Below are 18,970 nucleotides of genomic sequence, written 5' to 3' on the forward strand. Positions count from 1 at the left end.
ATATGCTTATAGATGAAGTCAAAGAAAGGTTTGGTTCAAGCATAGGTATTTGATAATACCCATTCTCTCTTGTAGGTAAATAACCAAAGATACTTTTTATGCTGCCAACAGGGTTTGAAGATGGTGTTACTCAGACCATCCAGTGCCCTGAATGGATCTGATACTCATTCTGAACTTGTGAGTAGTGAGCAGAGGAGACTAGCAGGTACCAGGAAATCGGCAGGAAGACTGGGAATATATTTCTTCTGGCCCTTTCCCCCATTACTTTTGGTGTGTGTAATGCAAAATCAAACAGAGCACTGTGAGAATTCGGAGTTGTATTCTGAGCATTGAAGCCTTAAAGATGTTATTTAGTCTCCAATTTACTGAAGTCTTCTTTTAGCTTAGCCCTCTCCAAGATGACTGAGAAAATTATACAGCACAAGAGCACTTCCTCTGATGCCGTCTCATCTACAATAGAAACTATTCTGTACAGAGCTGCTGAATGTCCTCCATGAATCTACATGTCTGAGAGCAGGATGCGACAGATTTTGATGTGTGATACCAGTTGTAGGATGGCCTAGAATCAAGGCACATATTATTTTGGATCATTAACTTAAATCAGGACATATTTTGCTAAGAGCATGAAAAAAAGTTTAGAGAAATATAATTAATTATGACATATTTTATTATGAGGGATTTTATTTGCCAGAATAAAAACAGAACCAGAGAATGTAGGCAGCACTTGAACCCCTGTAAAGACTCAAGTGTGCTGAAGTCAGCACTGCTGCTAACCTCACTATAAACTCTTTAGCTTTTGATAACCTGGAATTTTTAGAGGTACTTGTGGAGAGGTGATTTTTCAAGTAGGACTAGATACTGGCAAAACCTTAACTGCAGCTACTGAACACAGGCTTGAAAGATTTTCATGCACAGCCTTTAAGAAAATGCTGCAGCCTGGGACCCACGACTGCCTCATGGTTTTATTTATTTATTTTCTTTTTCTGGTTAAAATTTAAAAAATTAATGGTCCTCCTTTCAAGCTGAACCACTGTGAGCACCAGAGAAACTTTACGGGTTATTAATCCAAGGAGTAGCTTGCAAAAGATTTTCACCAACATGAGCTATTTTAAATTAAAGCTAACCCAGAAACATTGGGTTAAATCTTGCTCAGAACACACAGCCTTTCTTTAACTGAAGTAGGCTAGTTTTTTAACATGTAATAACGTTGTATTAGCATTTCCTCTCTTCCTCGTGAAACTACCTGAGCCTTTTAGAAGCTGATAGTCTGAAATTATAATTCTTCATAATTTAAAATATGTATTTCTTGCATATCTGTTGTTAATTGGTCATACTTCTTCTCCAATATTTGCAGTATGCTCTTAAGATTAACATCTGGAAGATAACACTCCCTTCCTTGTGTTCCTGTGACTATGCCTTTGGTTGCATATTAGACAAGTCATTAAACAAAAAGATGTGACACAACTCTGGTCACCATACATAACTGCGTTTCTGTGGCATTGTGGAAGAGTACTAGGGGTTCCTATGGGACAACAGTCAACAGTTAGGGGCAAAAAAGTGTTACAATGAAACTATGAAAGTTGATACTGCCATGGGTTGCTCAGAGGGCTTGTGGAATCTTCATACTTGGAAGCCTTCAAGACTCAGCTTAATACAGACCTGAGCAACCTGATCTGATCAGACCAGTTTTGAGCAGACTGTTGAACTAGCTGACCTCTGAAGGTCCATCCCAACTTTAATTTTATGATCCTATAAATCCCATTAAAACAGTAAGCATCTAAACTCCCTGCTTCTGATCTGTGCTGTCCCCTGAACAATGTCCCAAAAGAGCTGGCCCAGCTCAACACTGCCAAGAATGATAAGCATTAGATGGCAAAGGTCACTAGACAGTGCTCAGAATTATGTTCTGGCAATATCTAATTTACTAGTCTCTAGACAAAGGCCTTATGTCTCAGAGCTGGTCTCTTTGTCTTCCAGCTCTCAGAGTGAGCTGAACAGAAGCCATTAGGAGCTGAAGAAATGTTAAAGAAACTGATTCATCTGCTCTGGAGTTGTGAATGCTCCATCCCTGGCGGTGTTCAAGGCCAGGTTGGATAGAGCCTTGGGTGATATGGTTTAGTGGGAGGTGTCCCTGCCCATGGCAGGGGGGTTGGAACTGGATGATCTTAAGATCCTTTCCACCCTAACAATTCTATGGTTCAATCTGTTAGAGGTATCTTTCTGCAGACCAGTGTCTTGACAGTTTGACTCTGTGGTCCCACCCCTAGCAGACATATAGGGAAGGAAGCACATCCAACAGAGCTTCCTCCAGAACTATTTAACTTGCTAAGGAACAACCACTATGCGTCTTTGCCAGGAATTTTGGCCAGGACAAAACACCCTGAGGAAACCACCAGGCAACAGTGAGCAGGAACAACATTATGGGTGCAAGAGATATAAACTTGGGAGTCAGAACAGTGGAGAACCCTCCCTCCATTGTGTCATTAAGCAGAGCATGCTTACCACTCAGGATGGTCTATTAGGTTTCTTTTGCTGCAGCTTTGTATATATGTCCTCTCAAGTGGCCTGCACTTTGAAAGAAATAATTGGGACTGCAATTGTGACCTGACCTTGGAGAGTAGCCATGAAGATATGGGAAAGGGAAGACCTTTCGCCACTCTACTCACACATCTCAACAAGGGTCAGTTTCAGTCTGCTTCCAAACCTTATACTCTTGGCTGAAAAAGATGAACCAAGAGCACAAGAGAGTCTGATTACTGTCTATGTATGCAATAGAAGCATGACACTGGTTTGGATTCTCTTACATGGGCAAGTCAAGCTCTACCTTTCCACATTTTATGGCTGGGATAGTTGGTGGAGAAACACAATCTGTTCTTTTCAGTAAAACCTCTCTATATTGCTAGCTACAAATACAGGACAGCAAGAAAGGACACCAAACAACCTCAGCCCCAGCCATGAAATAAAAAGAAGCCACTTTCTATTTTATAAAATCTTTTATAACTGGAAGCTGATAAGAGGGAAGGAGACTTCCTTGTGTGTAGTCTGAGATGCAGATATAAACTAGTTACCAGACAGGTATAAAATATTATCATAGACATTCAGAAAATTTGCTTTATTATGACAGAATGCATTTTTGACTCTGATTCAACCTTCCCATGCTATTTTTATTACATCCCACTCTTTTTATATGAAAGGCATTTCATTGAGAAAATGATAGAGAGAAGATGCTCTATTTCTTAATGAGTTACTAAAAATCCAAGAGAAACAAATAAACCAAAGACTAGAAGTTCAGAAATGCAAAATGAACCTTTATAAACTAATTGGTGAATTAATACACTAGGAGGAAAAAAAGAACAAACCCTTTGCTCAACTGAACACCAAGAATCAAAAAAAAAAAAAGAGAAGGAAAAGAACTGTAAAAGTGAAGTAATTCCAACTACCAGCCACTGTAAGGAAAAAAAAATATCCATTCCAGGACTTCTTGAGCCTAACATCCTGTTATACCCAGTTCAGCAAAGCTTTCAGAGATCTCTCAACAGGTATCAGTCCCAAGCTTACCTTACATTAAAATCAGTGTGATTGGGCCATCTGTTTAATTACTTTAAAGCACTGGTACCACCATAATTAAAATATTTCAATGAACAATAAATACTAAAGAGGAAATGACAACTAAGCTAAGAATAACACAGAAAATATCAATTCTAGTAGTTTAATAGCTGCAAGACAATTTGGCATCTTAGCTAAAAGGAGGAAGCCGAACAAAGGGAACATTATGCAAAATGCCAATTTACTTTTCAGGAATTTTCCAGCTCTTCTTTGCTGTTGCTGCAGTTATGCCCTTAGAATTATGCCTTTCTTGAGCACTTGGCCTCCAAAGAGACTGCAGTGAAATCATCGGTTTGAATCTTCACCCATTAAAAGCAATTTTATGTTGTCATAACTTCACAGGACTCAAATGAGTTACAGCACCATGAAATTACTATAACATAATTATTTGTTGCCATAGGAATAATTACTGCTGGAAAAATACTGCATGAGGGTCACACAGAGACAATAACAAGCTAACAGACCTAATTTTATGAGATCTAGGCTATTTATCCAGCTCCTTTGATTAACACCAGAAGAAAGTGAGCACATGAATGAAGCATTATTACCATATCCGTAAAAAATGGCAATTTAGGTAATTGCACTACATTATTACAGACAATACTGGTGTCTTCTACAGAATAAGCACTGCATGACCTTTCCAGGCGGCATCAAATGCCTTTGCTGCCCTAGTCTTCCTAATAGCTTTTCTCAGAAATACCACCTCTCTGCAACAGCCTCCTGACCTCCACGTGTGGGACAACTAGATCACTTCTGAACTGCTGGCTGACATCAAGACATGGCTGTGGGTCTCCACTGCTGAATACAAAGTTATCTACAGAACACAATAAAACCATGGAGCTTTCTTCTCCTTGAATTGTACAATGGTCCCTGTCCCTCGTGATCAGGAATGCAGGAAGAGGAGGCACATATCACTCACACATACAGCGTCTAGCTCCAAGTCACCTCAACCTGACTATGACCAAGATTAGACGGCATAGTCCGAAAATCCAAACCTCCATCAGGCTCCAGGTCTTTATTAACCTGGGGTGAAGAGGTGACACTAGGCATGGGGAATTTTGAGGGGGAAATTTAAATACAGTCAAAAAGAAGACATTAAAAACATGAAAAATGAGCTACCATGCAGAAGGCATCACAGCATTATACAGTAGAAAAATTAATATCTTTATCTTCATATTTCAGCACAACTTAATTGAAAATTAGAAAACTATTGTTCTGATTAGAAGTTTGTTTATCTAATGATAATATTGTGTATTTATTTTAATAAAATTACTTTATTTTTGAGATTTTAGAAAAAAAACAACCATATTGCCCAAAATCTACAGTAACTTCATTAGAATTACTTCTATACATAAAGTTATGCCAATGCTTAAGTTCCTAATAATAAGCTCAAATACACATTTGCTATAGGGATTACTTTTCTTACAGCAAGGTCTCAGGTTAATGCCAGAAATCTAAACGAGGTCCAGATTTCTCTGAAGTTCAGGTTACATTAACATATCCAAAAAAGGATCATGAATATGTAAAACTTGTTCAAATGAAACTGAAAAGTCATATTTAATAATAAACCTCTGCTGTAGACAGTAACCCAGTATTATGCTATCAAAAACTTTCCATTGCCTGACTAATAGTGAAACAAAAGTCTCCCCAAGGAGACAGGGAAAAGGACTTACAGGTTTAACCGCACACATGAATATGAATTTGTTTTTACTGATTCCTAGATAGACTGTAAGTGCCTTCATTTGCTCTACCAGAAGCAGAATAAGGTTGACTAAATTTTGGTATTATTCTTCACCTTTTCTTTATCTCACCAGTTTCTACAGGCATCGTTCTACATTCAGTATTAAATTCCTTCATAGTTGTCTCTTGTATTCATTAACTAGAAAGCAAATTTAGATAGTTGCATTAGATTGCATACTAATTATGTGCCATTTAACCACAATCTAATTTTAAAAGTATCAGCAAACAGACTAATTGGCAGTGCTGGACACAAATGACAATTACTCCTATCAAAGGCATTAAACACATCCATAGCACGTGGGTCTCCATTACTCATCTAGTATTCCTTAACCCTGATCTAGCAGATGGAAGGATACTCCACCCTATCTCTGACTTCTCCTCTGATTGGCACAGCCATATAGGTCTCCAGAAATGTAGAATACAAGTGACATAAACCATGATAAATCAACCTGGGAAACATATCCATTATGGAATGGAAACTCCTAAAACAAATGCAAAACATGTTTATTTTACCTTACCCTTTGACCTTGAGCTCCATCTCTTCCAGGTGAACCTGATGCTCCTGGGACACCCTAAGTGTTATAAAGGGAGAGCAAATGGTGAGATCAAGTTAACAGCATCCAACTAAATCATTTTCCAGCAAAACTGTATGACATGCTTTTGGATAAAGGGAACTAGGGAGTTCAATAGAGATTCAGTAAAGTCATTTCTGTGAAATGAGAAAGGTTTAAACACACACTGTTAAAGTGCACAGCTTTCATACCTCAATACTGTCATACTAAGAACACTGACAGTTTCATCAAGTCAGGCTTTGTATGCCACTAAGCTGAAAAGAGCTTGATTTCCTACATTATTCCAGTGTCATGTCAGTGTAACTCCACTGCATGGTATCAATACCTTAACCTAATAATACAACTGCCATTTCTCTCACTTTCTTGTTGCTAAAATGAAGTCTGTTACCATATTGGTTGAAGTCAGTGCAGCAATATCAAAATGGAAATACCTGCCTGAGCAGGACTACAAGTTACATCCAGCGGTTTGCCATATGAAATGTCACTCTCTGGCTCATGTGGGCTGCAGAGCAACACTCTGGGACCATTACTGCAGGTTTCACAAGGCTAACAAAACTGATTTATGGTGAAAGACTACAAGTTCACTATCTGTTGCACCTATGAACGTGAGTGGCACTTGGTAACAACCAACAAATACTAGAAGGATATAATTAGAGGAAGAGAAGCATCTAAAAAGGAAAGATGCAAATGATCCTGAAGAGCAGCAATTAATTGGAATGCAATCTCCAAACTGAATACCAAACACCAAACCAAGATTCACTGACTACTACAGCTTTTTAAGATGCCAATCTTGTGTAAGATGGCATCAAAAAGATTAAGTACCTGAGCTTTCTTCCTAGATAATTCCAGGAGGAATTTAATGGGTTTAAAGTGAAAACAAGCAGATTATGATTATTCAGTCTGTAAGCAGAAATCTAAATGTAGGTATTTTTTGAGTCTATATATAGACCCTGTTTCAGAGTTAAATAGGGTCAGGAAAGTAACCAGCCCTTCAGACCCTGAATGACTTTGTCACTGCACACTAACACACCCTAAATTCGTCTCCATTCTAAACTTTCATTCACATTGAATGCAACAACCTCCTTCTCAGTAGTTTTGAATGTGTGCCCTAAATTCACAATTAGGTCAATTCAACATTCAAACTTAGTAAGTAACAGGTTAAACAGTAACTTAGGGAATACCTGCAGGCCAGGAAAACCAAGATCTCCCTTCTCTCCCTTTTCACCAGGTGGCCCCTGAGAAATAAGAACATAGGAAACCAAATATGTGATTAGTTTACTGGTTTTAATAGTTCCTTTCAGCTTCTTTAGAAAAAAACAAAGAAACAAGCAAGCCTATAGAAAACAGACTATTTTTCCTGCTGAAAGCAGACCTATGGACTTATTTGCGAAACTGTAAACTGAGAATTTACAAATATAGAAAATAAAAATAATTTTAAAGTACTTCAGAATTAACCTGACAAAATTGGAGCCATTACGTTACAAAAGAAAGTAGTTATTTTCTTCTCAAAGGAATCTGTTTCTCTTCAGCCATCAGAAGTATTTCCTATAATGATGAAACTAATGGATTTCTACAGAAACTACAATGCATACGCAGGACAAAAATATACTTTTCTAGATAATAAACTAATTTTAATTACATTTTATGCAGGAACATGATTTCTGTATGAAATAAGTATTCTTATAATTATTCTGTTTCATTCTCTGATGGCAACATGGTCATGAATATACAGTTCTGGTCAACCACTTCAATATATTGCACTAGCAGTATCATATAGACAAGGTAAAAAGAAGAAAGTGCATTATAATGTAGTAAATAAAAGGTCTACCAGAAAAAAAAGTATATATTTACTACCTTTCAAATATGCATCTACTACCTTTCAAGGTTTGTGTGCACCCATCCACTGGAAATACATATGAAACAAGACTAGTTCATTACTATACCAATGTGTCTTTATGATGAAATTCTGAGACTTATTTCACAACAGTATTGCAAACTCCAGATCTAATCACCACCTCTGATGATAGATTCTGTAAAGTAGTTAATACCATTGCTTAATTTTGGCAGCCAATTTGGTTTTCTTGCTTGGGTATACCTTTCAAGTCAGAACTGATCTGCGATGAGCAATACCACAACCAGGAAAAGATAAAATATTAACATTTTGGTTTGATGCCATTTTACAGCCCCCACTGCAGTTCTTTTTTTCATTTGTCTTCAGGCTTCAAGGATATCCTGGGTCATATTCAGCCTGTGATTCGATTCCTGCAGCTAACTAACAATTCAGATACAAATTAAAACAGGAATGTTGTCATGTCCACTGAAGGCTAAACCCAAATCTGTGATTTCACATGAAATATTGAAATTCAGATTCTGATCAGAACACCAAAAGATATTTCAGTCTAGTCTAAAATATGCCCAAAATGCCATAGGAAAGAATGCTATTGATTTTATAAGTCTCACTGGAAGTCCTTGAATTGAAAGTCCACTGGGTCCCTGTGGTCCTGGAGGTCCTTGTGGTCCAGGAACACCAATTTCACCTCGAGGTCCATCTGGTCCCTAAAGAAGCATAGGACATAAGTTAAACTCTTATCATATGGACAAAGGCGACTTCTAGTTGAAGAATTAAATAACAATAGACTCAAAACCATCTGAAATATGAGTTAACATTTGATTGAGAAGTTATGGTTCAATTTAAAACTGTCTGCTTCCTTTATAAAGGAAGATTTTATGCTATGAAAGCAGCATTCTGAATTTTATATATTTTACCAAGGAACAAACAGGACAAGCAATTGTTATGAAAAGAGAAAGGCCAAATGCCAATGGCATTTCACTGTGCTTTTTCCTCAGTGACATCAGAAACAATCTGGAATTCATTTGAAGGTTTACGTGCAGCAGAGATAAATCAAGAACCTCTGCATCTGTCAACTGTAAAGTGCTGTATAAGGTACCTTTGGACCTGGATCACCACGATGACCTTTGGCACCTCTGACACCTGGACCACCCTGCAGAGCACAAGCAAAGGATTTGTTGAAAACCAAAACTCTCAAATAAACAAAAATGAAATCCAGAGAAGCCCAAACAGTTTTTTGTTGTTCCCGAATCAGTGTTCAGGAATCAGTGAATATCCTGTCAATATCCTTCACTGGAATAATTAAACTGAGAACATAGTTAATGTGACCATATACAGGAACAGAGTTAAACACAGATGGGACTGCATTTTAGAGCCAAGAATGCACATCACGCAAGCATGAAAATAACATTGAAAGCTACAGCAGGGATAGAAATGTATACATGTGGTTATGGGTTTCTTTCCAGTTGCTGAAACCTCCTGCACATCTGTCTGTTCTTACCAAAGTCACTACATTGTTCTGATTTTCCAAGAAGGCCAACAGCCTCCTGGCCTGTATCAGAAATAGTGTGGCCAGCAGGGCCAGGGCAGTGATCATCCCCCTGTACTTCGCACTGGTGAGGCTGCACTTCAAATCTTGTGTTCATTTCTAGCCCATCACTACAAGAAAGACATTGAGGTGCTGGAGCAGATCCAGAGAAGGGCAATGAAGATGGTGAAGGCTCTGGAGCACAAGTGTGATGGGGAACGGCTGAGGAACCTGGGGGCTTTTAGTCTGGAGAGCAGAAGGCTCAGGGGGACCTTATTGCTCTCTACAACTGCCTGAAAGGAGGTTGTAGTGAGGTGGGGTTGGTCTCTTCTTCCAAGTAAGAAACAATAGGATGAGAGGAAACAGTCTCAAAGGATGTCAGGGGAGGTTTATGTGGAATATTATGAAAAATTGATATCCCAAAAGGGTTATCAAGCATTGGAACAGGCTGCCCAGGGAAGTGGTGGGGTCACCACCCCTGAAGGTATTTAAAAGATTTGTATTACTCTGGGACATGGTTTAGTGGTGGACTTGGCAATCCGAGGGTTAAGAGTTGGACTTGATGATCTTAAAGGTCTTTTCCAACTTAAATGGTTCTATAAGTCAATGATTCCAATGAGTCAAGAATATTTTTCAGTAATAATATCTCTAGGTTCTACTAGACTTACTATGGTTTAATTTAGAGCTCCTCTTAGGTGCAGCATTTGTACCTTTTGCCCATTTTTCTCTTTTTTGCTTTCTTTAGCAATGCCTACATCTGTTAATTGTATATTAACCAACTGTTGCTTTTTCTATTAGCATCATCTGAGATATTAGAGTTGCATATATCTGTGGATGGCTGCCATGAATGTGTTTTGTATACACAGGCTACAAGTGCTTTGTCCTCAAAGGCAGCATAAATAAAGATTCTTTTATTCACTTTTTTTTTTCAAATCAATTTCCCTCTCCCCTTAATCTTAACCTCTTGGGATATGCACTTTACAGGGGTTCTGCCCTTCTTTGTACTCCAAAAGGACCTTGTACAACTAGGCACCATAACTGAATAGCATTCTTTGGGGCTACAATAAGTACTTATATAAATAACATATTAAAAACATGAAAATAGATAATATGCTTATCAGATTACATGCACATGTAGTATTTATGAGAATTTAAACAGGAATGTCAATAACAAAAATCTTTGGAAATGCCAGAGTGCTCTTGCTCTTCAGTGAAGGTATCATCACATAGTCTTCATATGTAGGCTTACAGAGCAGTTTTCTGCTCTCTGTCCCAGCTCCTTTCGTCTCCTCACTTCCATCCCACAGCTCTCTGGCCATGACCCATCACATTATGGTCAGCTCCGACCCTAAAATCTCATCCCACGCTCTCCACAGAGCTGTGTTCCAGTTGCCAGTTCCCAAATTCCAGGTCATTGCATTTCTGCATTCCAGCCTAGTAGCTCTCTCTGCTCTTTTTCCTGCGTCTGCCTTTCTCTTGCCTCTCAGATTAAAAATTCCTATGCAAATAGCAGCATAACTGCAAGTTTTTCACATTAACAAAATCACACCATTTTCTCCCATTTTCTTCTAGAAACAGTTCACATTTCTACTGAGTAAGAAAGTAGAGTTAAAAATAGCCTGATGTTGAGCCATTAAATCCTATGTTTTAAGATTCACACTGAATTTGGTACACTTATCCATATTTTGAACCACTGAGTTTTGATTAATGAAAGCACAAGTTCCAGAAAGGCTTTAAGATCAAAACAGCACAAAAGCCTTCCTCATTTTTCTTGTAAACCTGTTTTGGTGGTTATTCTGCAGCACTCTTAAGCTTGTGTGACTAATTTCAAACTTTCCACTTCTTTGGATTCTACTTCTAGCCAAGAATTCCTGTTATGCTTTTTTCGCTATTTTAAATAACTTCTTAATAGCCAGGATTCTCCCCCAGAATCACTCTTATTTCTTTGCACTAGTTAAAACTATGAAGCACTGAAAGCTTTTCTTTGTGATTAAACTTTTGCAGTCCTCCAACATTTTCTGCCCCCTGCTTCACCTTCTCCAGTGCTGCAGCTCTCCTTTCGAAGCAGCGGTGAGGTTTGGGTGATATCTTACTTTTACTTTGCGTGGGGGACTTCAGACAGCATGACCAAATTCTGGCAAAGATGAATTCATAAAAGCAGTATCCTGCAATGAAGACTACCACATAATCTTAACTCTAGATGACACTTTGGCTTACCAAAATGACCCACTTCCTAAAAGAGCTTAAGAAAAATATTTCCAGAGTTACTATCCCAAACAAATGGAAGCCTTTTATTTGGTGTCCTTTTTAGTTTAGTGTTTAAAACTGGCTACACAGTAGAATCCTGATCTCTTAAACAGAAAAATCCTTGGCTTTGGGAAAAGTCACATGACATTTTAATGACTTGGAGCAGTACTGACCAGACATAGCGCATGTGACTTTCTGACTTTTGGTTGGCACAGAGATGAACACTAACATTATTCTGTTGCTCTGCTTTTTGCTAGACCTCTGACTTCTTTCCAGGGCTACACCACCTAACTGTCTGGCAGAAAAGCATCACTTAGAAGAAGCTGAGTTCCAGAATCACATACTCTGCCTAAGCAGTGATTATTCTGCTTGACTTTAAGCCTTCTCTTGCATGGCACTGTGCTACTCAAAACATTGCTAATCCTAAATGTAATAAATAGAAGTACATTATTTTACTGCTGGGTAAGATTTAGCAGTTCCTGATCTGTATGTTTTGAACTATAGTAACACACAACCTTCCAGTCAAATAATTTTAAAACATTTTTCATTTTACTGTGGCATGTGGCCAAACTACTCAAATTCAGTTGCATTTTTGTGTGAAATAGCCCATTGTTTCTTTTACAGAACACAAATTGGACACCTATATTCAGAAATTAAAACCTTAATCCATGTTTTATTTATAACCTACATTCAAATAGGAGAACAGAGTAAATTTTCCTAGTTAAAGATACACTTCTTCAGTGAATTTTCTCCTGAGTTCCTCTTCAGGCTTTTGTACTAGAGCTTGAAGAACAGTTTTTGCAGAAACACTAAACTCTGAGTTAGCAGAATAAAGGTCTGCAAGGACCTACTGCATGAGTAATTTACGTGCCAATCTATTTTGTTGTTGAACATGTACCTCAAGTAATTTGCACATTTTTAACCTTTTCAGAAACTCATTTTCTTTCACATTCTTCACTGGTTCTTTCTCTTCAAAACATGCTCTGACAGCATCCAGGTTACATACTTACAGTATGAGCAGAGAAACACCCACTTCAGCCTTGTTCACAAGAAGGCCCCATTTCAAGCTAACTTAGCAAACAGTTAAGTTAGGTACCTCTTCTAGGTACCTCTAGGAGGCTCTGAACAACCAGCACTTTCAGTTGTACTTTCTAATAAGTATTGTGTTTAAGACAGAAAAGCCTTCTTCCATTTTTTATCATACAAGTGGCATTATCATACTCCAGATATTTAATTCATAAGAATACTGTAAATGAGCGTTTCAAAAACCTAAACTACAAGCTATATTTAATGAACATGTGCTACACTAGACAGACAGTGGGTGATTTAAGTAATAATAAATGGCAGTAACTAGGGCATCTACTAATAATATAGACAGATTCAAGGTCTAAAGATTACCCTAACTGATTCAGGTTTCAGTTAAACCATTGACTGACTTACTGGGTGAGAAGATTTTTTACCACTTACTACTTTGCCACTTTGGTATGAATTGAGTGTTATTTTATCTCTTTTCCAATAGTTTAAACCCTAATTTACCATATTAGTTATACAATGACAGTATATTCACATGTCTTGGAATAAAGGTGGCCACTTTTTGCTACAGTTGACTACAAACCTGAGTAAAACCTTACCGGTGGTCCAGGAGGTCCAAGGGGACCCTTACTAGCTTCTGAACAGGAGCAAGCATGAGGAAGGGCAGGGCAATTTTCTTCATCTCTCTAAGGAAAGATCAAGGCAGGAAGAGAATGATGTCCAAAATTTGATTCAGAAGTTAAGAATTTTATGAATCTAAGACATAGTACTGTGTGGATGCCTCAAAAGCACCTACTTGATTTAGAAACATGCATCTCATTGACTGTCAAGCAGACTTTTTTGAAAACTTTTAATCATGCATTTCCATTTGAACATTTGTCTCAATAAAAAGGAAAGTAAAAGATGAATTCTACAGTTATTGAAAGAAGGTTCTTACCAAGCCCGGAAGCTCACAGCATTTGTCTCGATTGGCCCATGAGGTAGCACAAACAATGTCAAACATCTGTAACTGCAACTGTTTTAAAACAAGATCGATGTACAAAATGACTGTTAGTTGTAAGCTCAATGCAAAATGGAGCAATCAGCAAGAAAAGCTACCTTGATTCAAGCACTCAGGTTAGACAGAAGACAGGCTTTGAGCAGCTATCCACAAATACACAAATTTAAATAACAAAAGCCATTTTTTTCTACTAAATGTATGTGTTCTAGCCAACTTGTCCAAACTATCAGACACTAAATGGATTGAGCAAGCTGTTTAAGGCTGTAGGCATTTGTTGGATTGTCCCCACCTCTTTGATTAAATTCCTGATTTTACCCAATGGTGCCTCCTGATACCTTTTTCGAGCAAAGGAGGCATTAAGAGTAAGGCAAAAGAGAGCTCAGTTTCTCAAAACCGTAATTCCTCTTAACCCACTTGTCTGGTGCTCAGCTTTTATCTGGGACAAGGTCTCTGTAGTGCATTACTTACACTGGAGCTGAGCCACAAATAATATTTATCATTTTCTCAAGTTTTATTTTACTTTAGAATGTGCCCTCTCCTACCCATATTATCCCCAGGCAATGGTAGTTTAAGGATGGTGAAAAGCTTGCTCAACACATGACAACATTGGGCAGAAAAGAAAATTCCCAGGTCTGGGAACATGGTTTGGGCAAGAATTTAATCTACAAGAACATACACATTTGGTAAAAATAATGGCTGCTAGGTACTCAGAAACAATATACTGAATAGGACTCAGTGGTAAAACCACTTGTCTCCTTTACAGCCTTGAGCTGAACAAAGGGGTCTAGAGACATGAAGCTTTCTTCTGTTACTATTTCTATTCTTTTTCCATGCCTCATTTATGTGCATACTGAATAGAGAGGGAAATGGAACAGAACATCCCATTAAATTAACCCCACATGTTAAAAAATTTGAGGAACTGCTAGAGATAGAACTCTCTTTGGGTTTGCTCCCATTATTATTTTCAGTGGCATTATTCTAACACTAGAACAAAGGAAGGAATTTTCTTAAAACTGAATTGCTCCTAAAGCTGTTAAAATTAACTACATACATGCACCTTCAGCTTTGCCTCATTTTTTTTCCTACATACAGGCAACTGTTTCATTTTAAACAAAGGAATACTTTCATATATATTCTTCTTAGCTGCCAGCAGATTAGGTGGTTTGTAGGTACACTTTACTACAGATGCTGATGACGCAGATGAGCTGTATCCATATTAATCACCTTAGGCAGCTGAAGTGCAACATAAAGGCAACTTTTGGCCCCTTGTTTTGCCTCCACAAAGGTCTATCCTGAGTTCAGCAAGTCTGCCTCTTACTGTATCACATGCAGGCTGGCTCCACGTGGAGCTGCTTAGATGCCTCTTTGCTACACATCCCAAAGCTACTGATTCTGGAAGGACCAATTAGCTTGAGCACAGGGTATTTGAACATGCATGAACATAGTGCTCTGTGACTCAGAATGCCTCTGGGCATTTGCATGATGCTACACTTAAGCAAACAAGACATCCCAGAAAAGGCTGTGCAGAAAGAAACTTGAGTTCAGCAGTAAGTTGTATTGCCAGTTTTTTCCATAACCCAGTTTGTCCCCAGCTATTCTGTTATCCTGAACAACAGAAGGTTAACAGTAATGGCTAAAATTATGCAGTCCTGCATAGGCGTATATATGCATCCATTTTTCTGGATTAGGCAACCTCGAGAGCCATAGTGACAAAGCTTGTTAGTGTAAAATACAGGGCAAATAGGCATTCTCTGAATTGCTGTATTCACCATCCAAATGTTGAATGACTCAGTATTCTTATGTTATTATGTGGGTTGCTCTGACTCAAGCTAAATAACTAAACAAAGCTTTCTTTGCTACCATGTTTAATTTATTCATAATTCCCTGTATTCATAGTGATTTTGCTTTCTAAGTATCCAGCCCTGTAAGCAGAACCAATAAGATGGAAAAGTCTGCCTGTCCTCTGATCAGGCTACAGTTCTGCAAAGATTTCTCGAGAGCAGACCACATTAGACATTACTTTTTTAACAGTATATGGATGTAAACAAGTTAAATTTAAATGAAAAAGAAACTTCAGTAACGAGAAGGTTTGTGAATTGTAAATAAACAGTATCTTAAAGCTTGATTTTTCATTATATCCTTTGTTGCATGTCACAGCCAGGTTTCATTGCTCTAGCTGCCTGGAGTGCCCAATCCAGAGACACCGCACTATTAAAGGGATGTTAAAAGGGTACAGAACCTTCAGCTTAATCCTCTTTTTGTCCTATCTATCTCTACTTTTCCTGTTCATTGAACTGTTGCACACCGTACACATTGATGGGGAAAAAAAAAACTCTGATACAATTATATTCCCAAAAATTAAAATGTTTTGCAAAATTCAAGCGAATGCACTGGATTCTGACTACATTAAACTGTTCCACGTGAATTCAGAGCAAAACATCTACAATTTTATTCCAAAATAATCGCCCGCCTGTTTCGATTTTAGGAAATAAGCATCTCTAACACTAAGATTAAATCATTCCATGAAAATACAGCTAATGAAAAAAGACCCTTACAGAGCTATCAACAAATTCCAATTTTCATATAAATTCAAAGCAACTTTTCAGAATGCTTTGCAAAAAGGAATTTTTTGCTGTTTCATGCCTTTATGAGCCTCTTAAAGCTATGAGGAGACTGGAACAGACTAAATCCCAGAATTCTATTTCCAATGGTGGCACAAGTGATGTGTAATGAAGCACAAAGGTGTAAGTCATACTCCTACCGTACAGTGTATTATTTTCCAATGACTTTCAGATCAGGGATGCACTGCCCTAGATTTAACAACCAACATTTCCCTTTTATGCATTTATCCAGGCTTTCTTACAATCTATATAAGTATTTAGCACCCACAAAATTCTGTGGCAAGAAGCTGCACTGATCTATCTACCTCTTGTGAGAAGAACCTCTAGTCTGCCTCCTACCAGCTTTCTTTGATGTCCTCTAATTTTTGGAACAGAAGAAACCAACTCCTTCATGTTTAAACGTGACTATTCATACAAGTTCCACTCAATAGGAAAAATGCACAGAACGGAAACTTTAAAGAATGGTATTTGGGCACTTTCTTAACTTGCTTGTGATTTGGTATACGTGGCAATACTCAAAGGCTGCTAAGCAGTACTATGGAGCAAAGAATTTTCCTCTTCAGCTACACATTTGTAGCCTTACTTCAATTTTACAGTGCATTTGAACAAAACCAAATTTTTCAGTGAGTGGGCAGTCCGACTTATCTTTTATAGATTCCTGGGTTTAACAAAAGACACCATTTCTTTCCACTTCTTCACAAAGCCTTCTCTAATTCCAAGATTTCCTAAGTCTGCCTTTTTCTGTTTCTATTGGAATGTGACTACAAAGGTTTCTCTGTGTAATTGTCTTTACAGGCTTCATATAATTATTGTCCATAAGTTTGAGCCCTGAAGGCTCTTTTTTTTTTTTTGCACAGAGATATATTCTGAGGGCTTATTTATTACTAAACCAGAATATTTCCATATAGTAACAAATAAATACAATTTTGAAACCTCATTCCCATTCCAATCAAGCCTTGAGTTCAAGGTTCACGTTCTTTGGCAATCTCATTCTGGGGTCAAGAAAGTTCAAAGAAAATTAGCAAACCATACTGCACAGCAAAGAAACCTTCCTAAGATCATCACCAGACTGGAAATTCTTCTTCAACAACTAAATCTATCTGAAAAATCCAAACAAACCTTCTTAATGACAATGGAAACAAAATGAAAGGCCCCCATAGGTTGCCATGCAAACACGATGATCAATTACTGCTTTTAGGAAAATAATTTCAGAGGAATGAAAAAGTGCTTAATCTTGGGGAAGATCTTTCATATTTAAAATATTTTAGATTATAGAAAGAAGTAGATAGACAAAGACAGAGGCTTTGGGGGATCATCTGTGTCAAGCTAGTTCAATTATTTAATAAACAGACAGTGACCTAGAGGGCAAACTTTGTTAGAGTAACAGGGAATGAATAAGAGACATGTGGAATGATTATCACTCAAACCAAAGTTTAAATGATTCCAGTCAAGGGAGTTATACATTGTATTACTCTATGTAATGAAGTTTTGAACACAAGCCATATCTGAATGTATTGACTGTGTTCATATATGTGTTTGAGAATAACATTTGAACAATGATGATCTAGATATTTCCTTTTAAAATAATCAAAAATAGATTTTACCCAAGTTGAGAACTATTGCAGGCTTTTGCAGAATTTCTGAAATGCTGGAGCTTTGCTGTTTCAAATATGAGTTCACTGTGCTTCAACTTCAAATTAACTGCAAAGATCCCAGATTTGTTTTTAGGATATTTTAGATGTTTTGAAGAGCTGTTCTTGTTCTACTTACTGGTGCGGAGTTGTCTCTTGGTCCTCTGGATCTGACCATTCTCCCCAGCACTTCTATGCCATCAGAACTAATATTTCCTGCTGCATTAATGCTCTTCTCTCCCACTTCCTTGCAGTCAATAATTATTTTGGCTGTAGTCTTGCTGATGACAACATGCAACTAAGCAAAAGAAAAGATGCATTAACATACAGTGGAGCACATGGGATATATTAAAATCCTGGGGAAAATGGGGGATGGGGAAGGGACATTTTTTGAAATAAGTTCCAAATTATATGTTTGCCAATAAAACTCAGAAAATAACCTATAGCAAGTCATCCAGATGACCTCTAGAGGTCCCTTTCAACCTGAATTATTCTATGACTCTAATCTGTTTAATGAGTTTACTTAATTTTTCTGTTTATGGAACATCCGCGTACAAAGTGACACCTCACATATTTTTTTCTAGCAGGAAAATAATATATTCTTAACAAAAAATCTATCTAACTTCATATACCACCCAGATCCCAAAGAGCCTTTGATTTAAGTGGTCAGTATTAATTCTGGGGTCTTGTATGATCCTACTATAGAGCATAGGATTTCATCAATGAATCTTTTATAGCCATTTACAAAAGCCAAAACTAAGCAATAAAATTTATTCTGCAAATTATGCATTAACCACACAGCAAAATCTTTCAACATGGAGTTTTTATACTGAAAGAAACCAAGTCACATCAAACACAGTGCAGAAAAACAGAGAACAGCAACAGAGTTACTTCCTAAAGCCTTCACTCACACTCTCTTGTCCATATATTCTTCCAAAGCACAAATTAAGAGAGTCAGAATTAGACCCCAGCCCTGACCTACTCTCTCTTTCTTGGTCTGTCAATTAAAAAGGAAGTACAGAAAAGTTAAGCTCTGTAAATGTCATCCCGCAACCCACTGTCTCCTTTTTTTTTTGTTTAGGCAAGATAGAAACATCAGGAATAAAAGTGAACAACAAAAGCACCTTCCACCACAAATATGTGC

General features: G+C 37.7%; 1 protein-coding gene across 6 annotated transcripts in view; it reads right to left on the reverse strand.

The window, feature by feature from the left end:
* Positions 1-18,970, reverse strand: part of COL14A1 (collagen type XIV alpha 1 chain) — a 117,587-nt gene that overhangs the window by 18,822 nt on the left and 79,795 nt on the right. For all 6 annotated transcript variants that reach the window (XM_034061399.1, XM_034061328.1, XM_034061371.1 and 3 more), the window contains exons 34-40: positions 17,966-18,124; positions 13,512-13,589; positions 13,174-13,260; positions 8,867-8,920; positions 8,379-8,474; positions 7,100-7,153; positions 5,865-5,918 (exon numbers count right to left, since the gene is read on the reverse strand). In XM_034061399.1, coding sequence (XP_033917290.1) covers positions 5,865-5,918; positions 7,100-7,153; positions 8,379-8,474; positions 8,867-8,920; positions 13,174-13,260; positions 13,512-13,589; positions 17,966-18,124 — 582 coding nt within the window. The remainder of the gene's footprint in view (positions 1-5,864; positions 5,919-7,099; positions 7,154-8,378; positions 8,475-8,866; positions 8,921-13,173; positions 13,261-13,511; positions 13,590-17,965; positions 18,125-18,970) is intronic.

The sequence above is a fragment of the Melopsittacus undulatus genome, chromosome 1, assembly GCF_012275295.1.
Source record: "Melopsittacus undulatus isolate bMelUnd1 chromosome 1, bMelUnd1.mat.Z, whole genome shotgun sequence".
NCBI classification, from domain to species: Eukaryota; Metazoa; Chordata; class Aves; order Psittaciformes; family Psittaculidae; genus Melopsittacus; species Melopsittacus undulatus.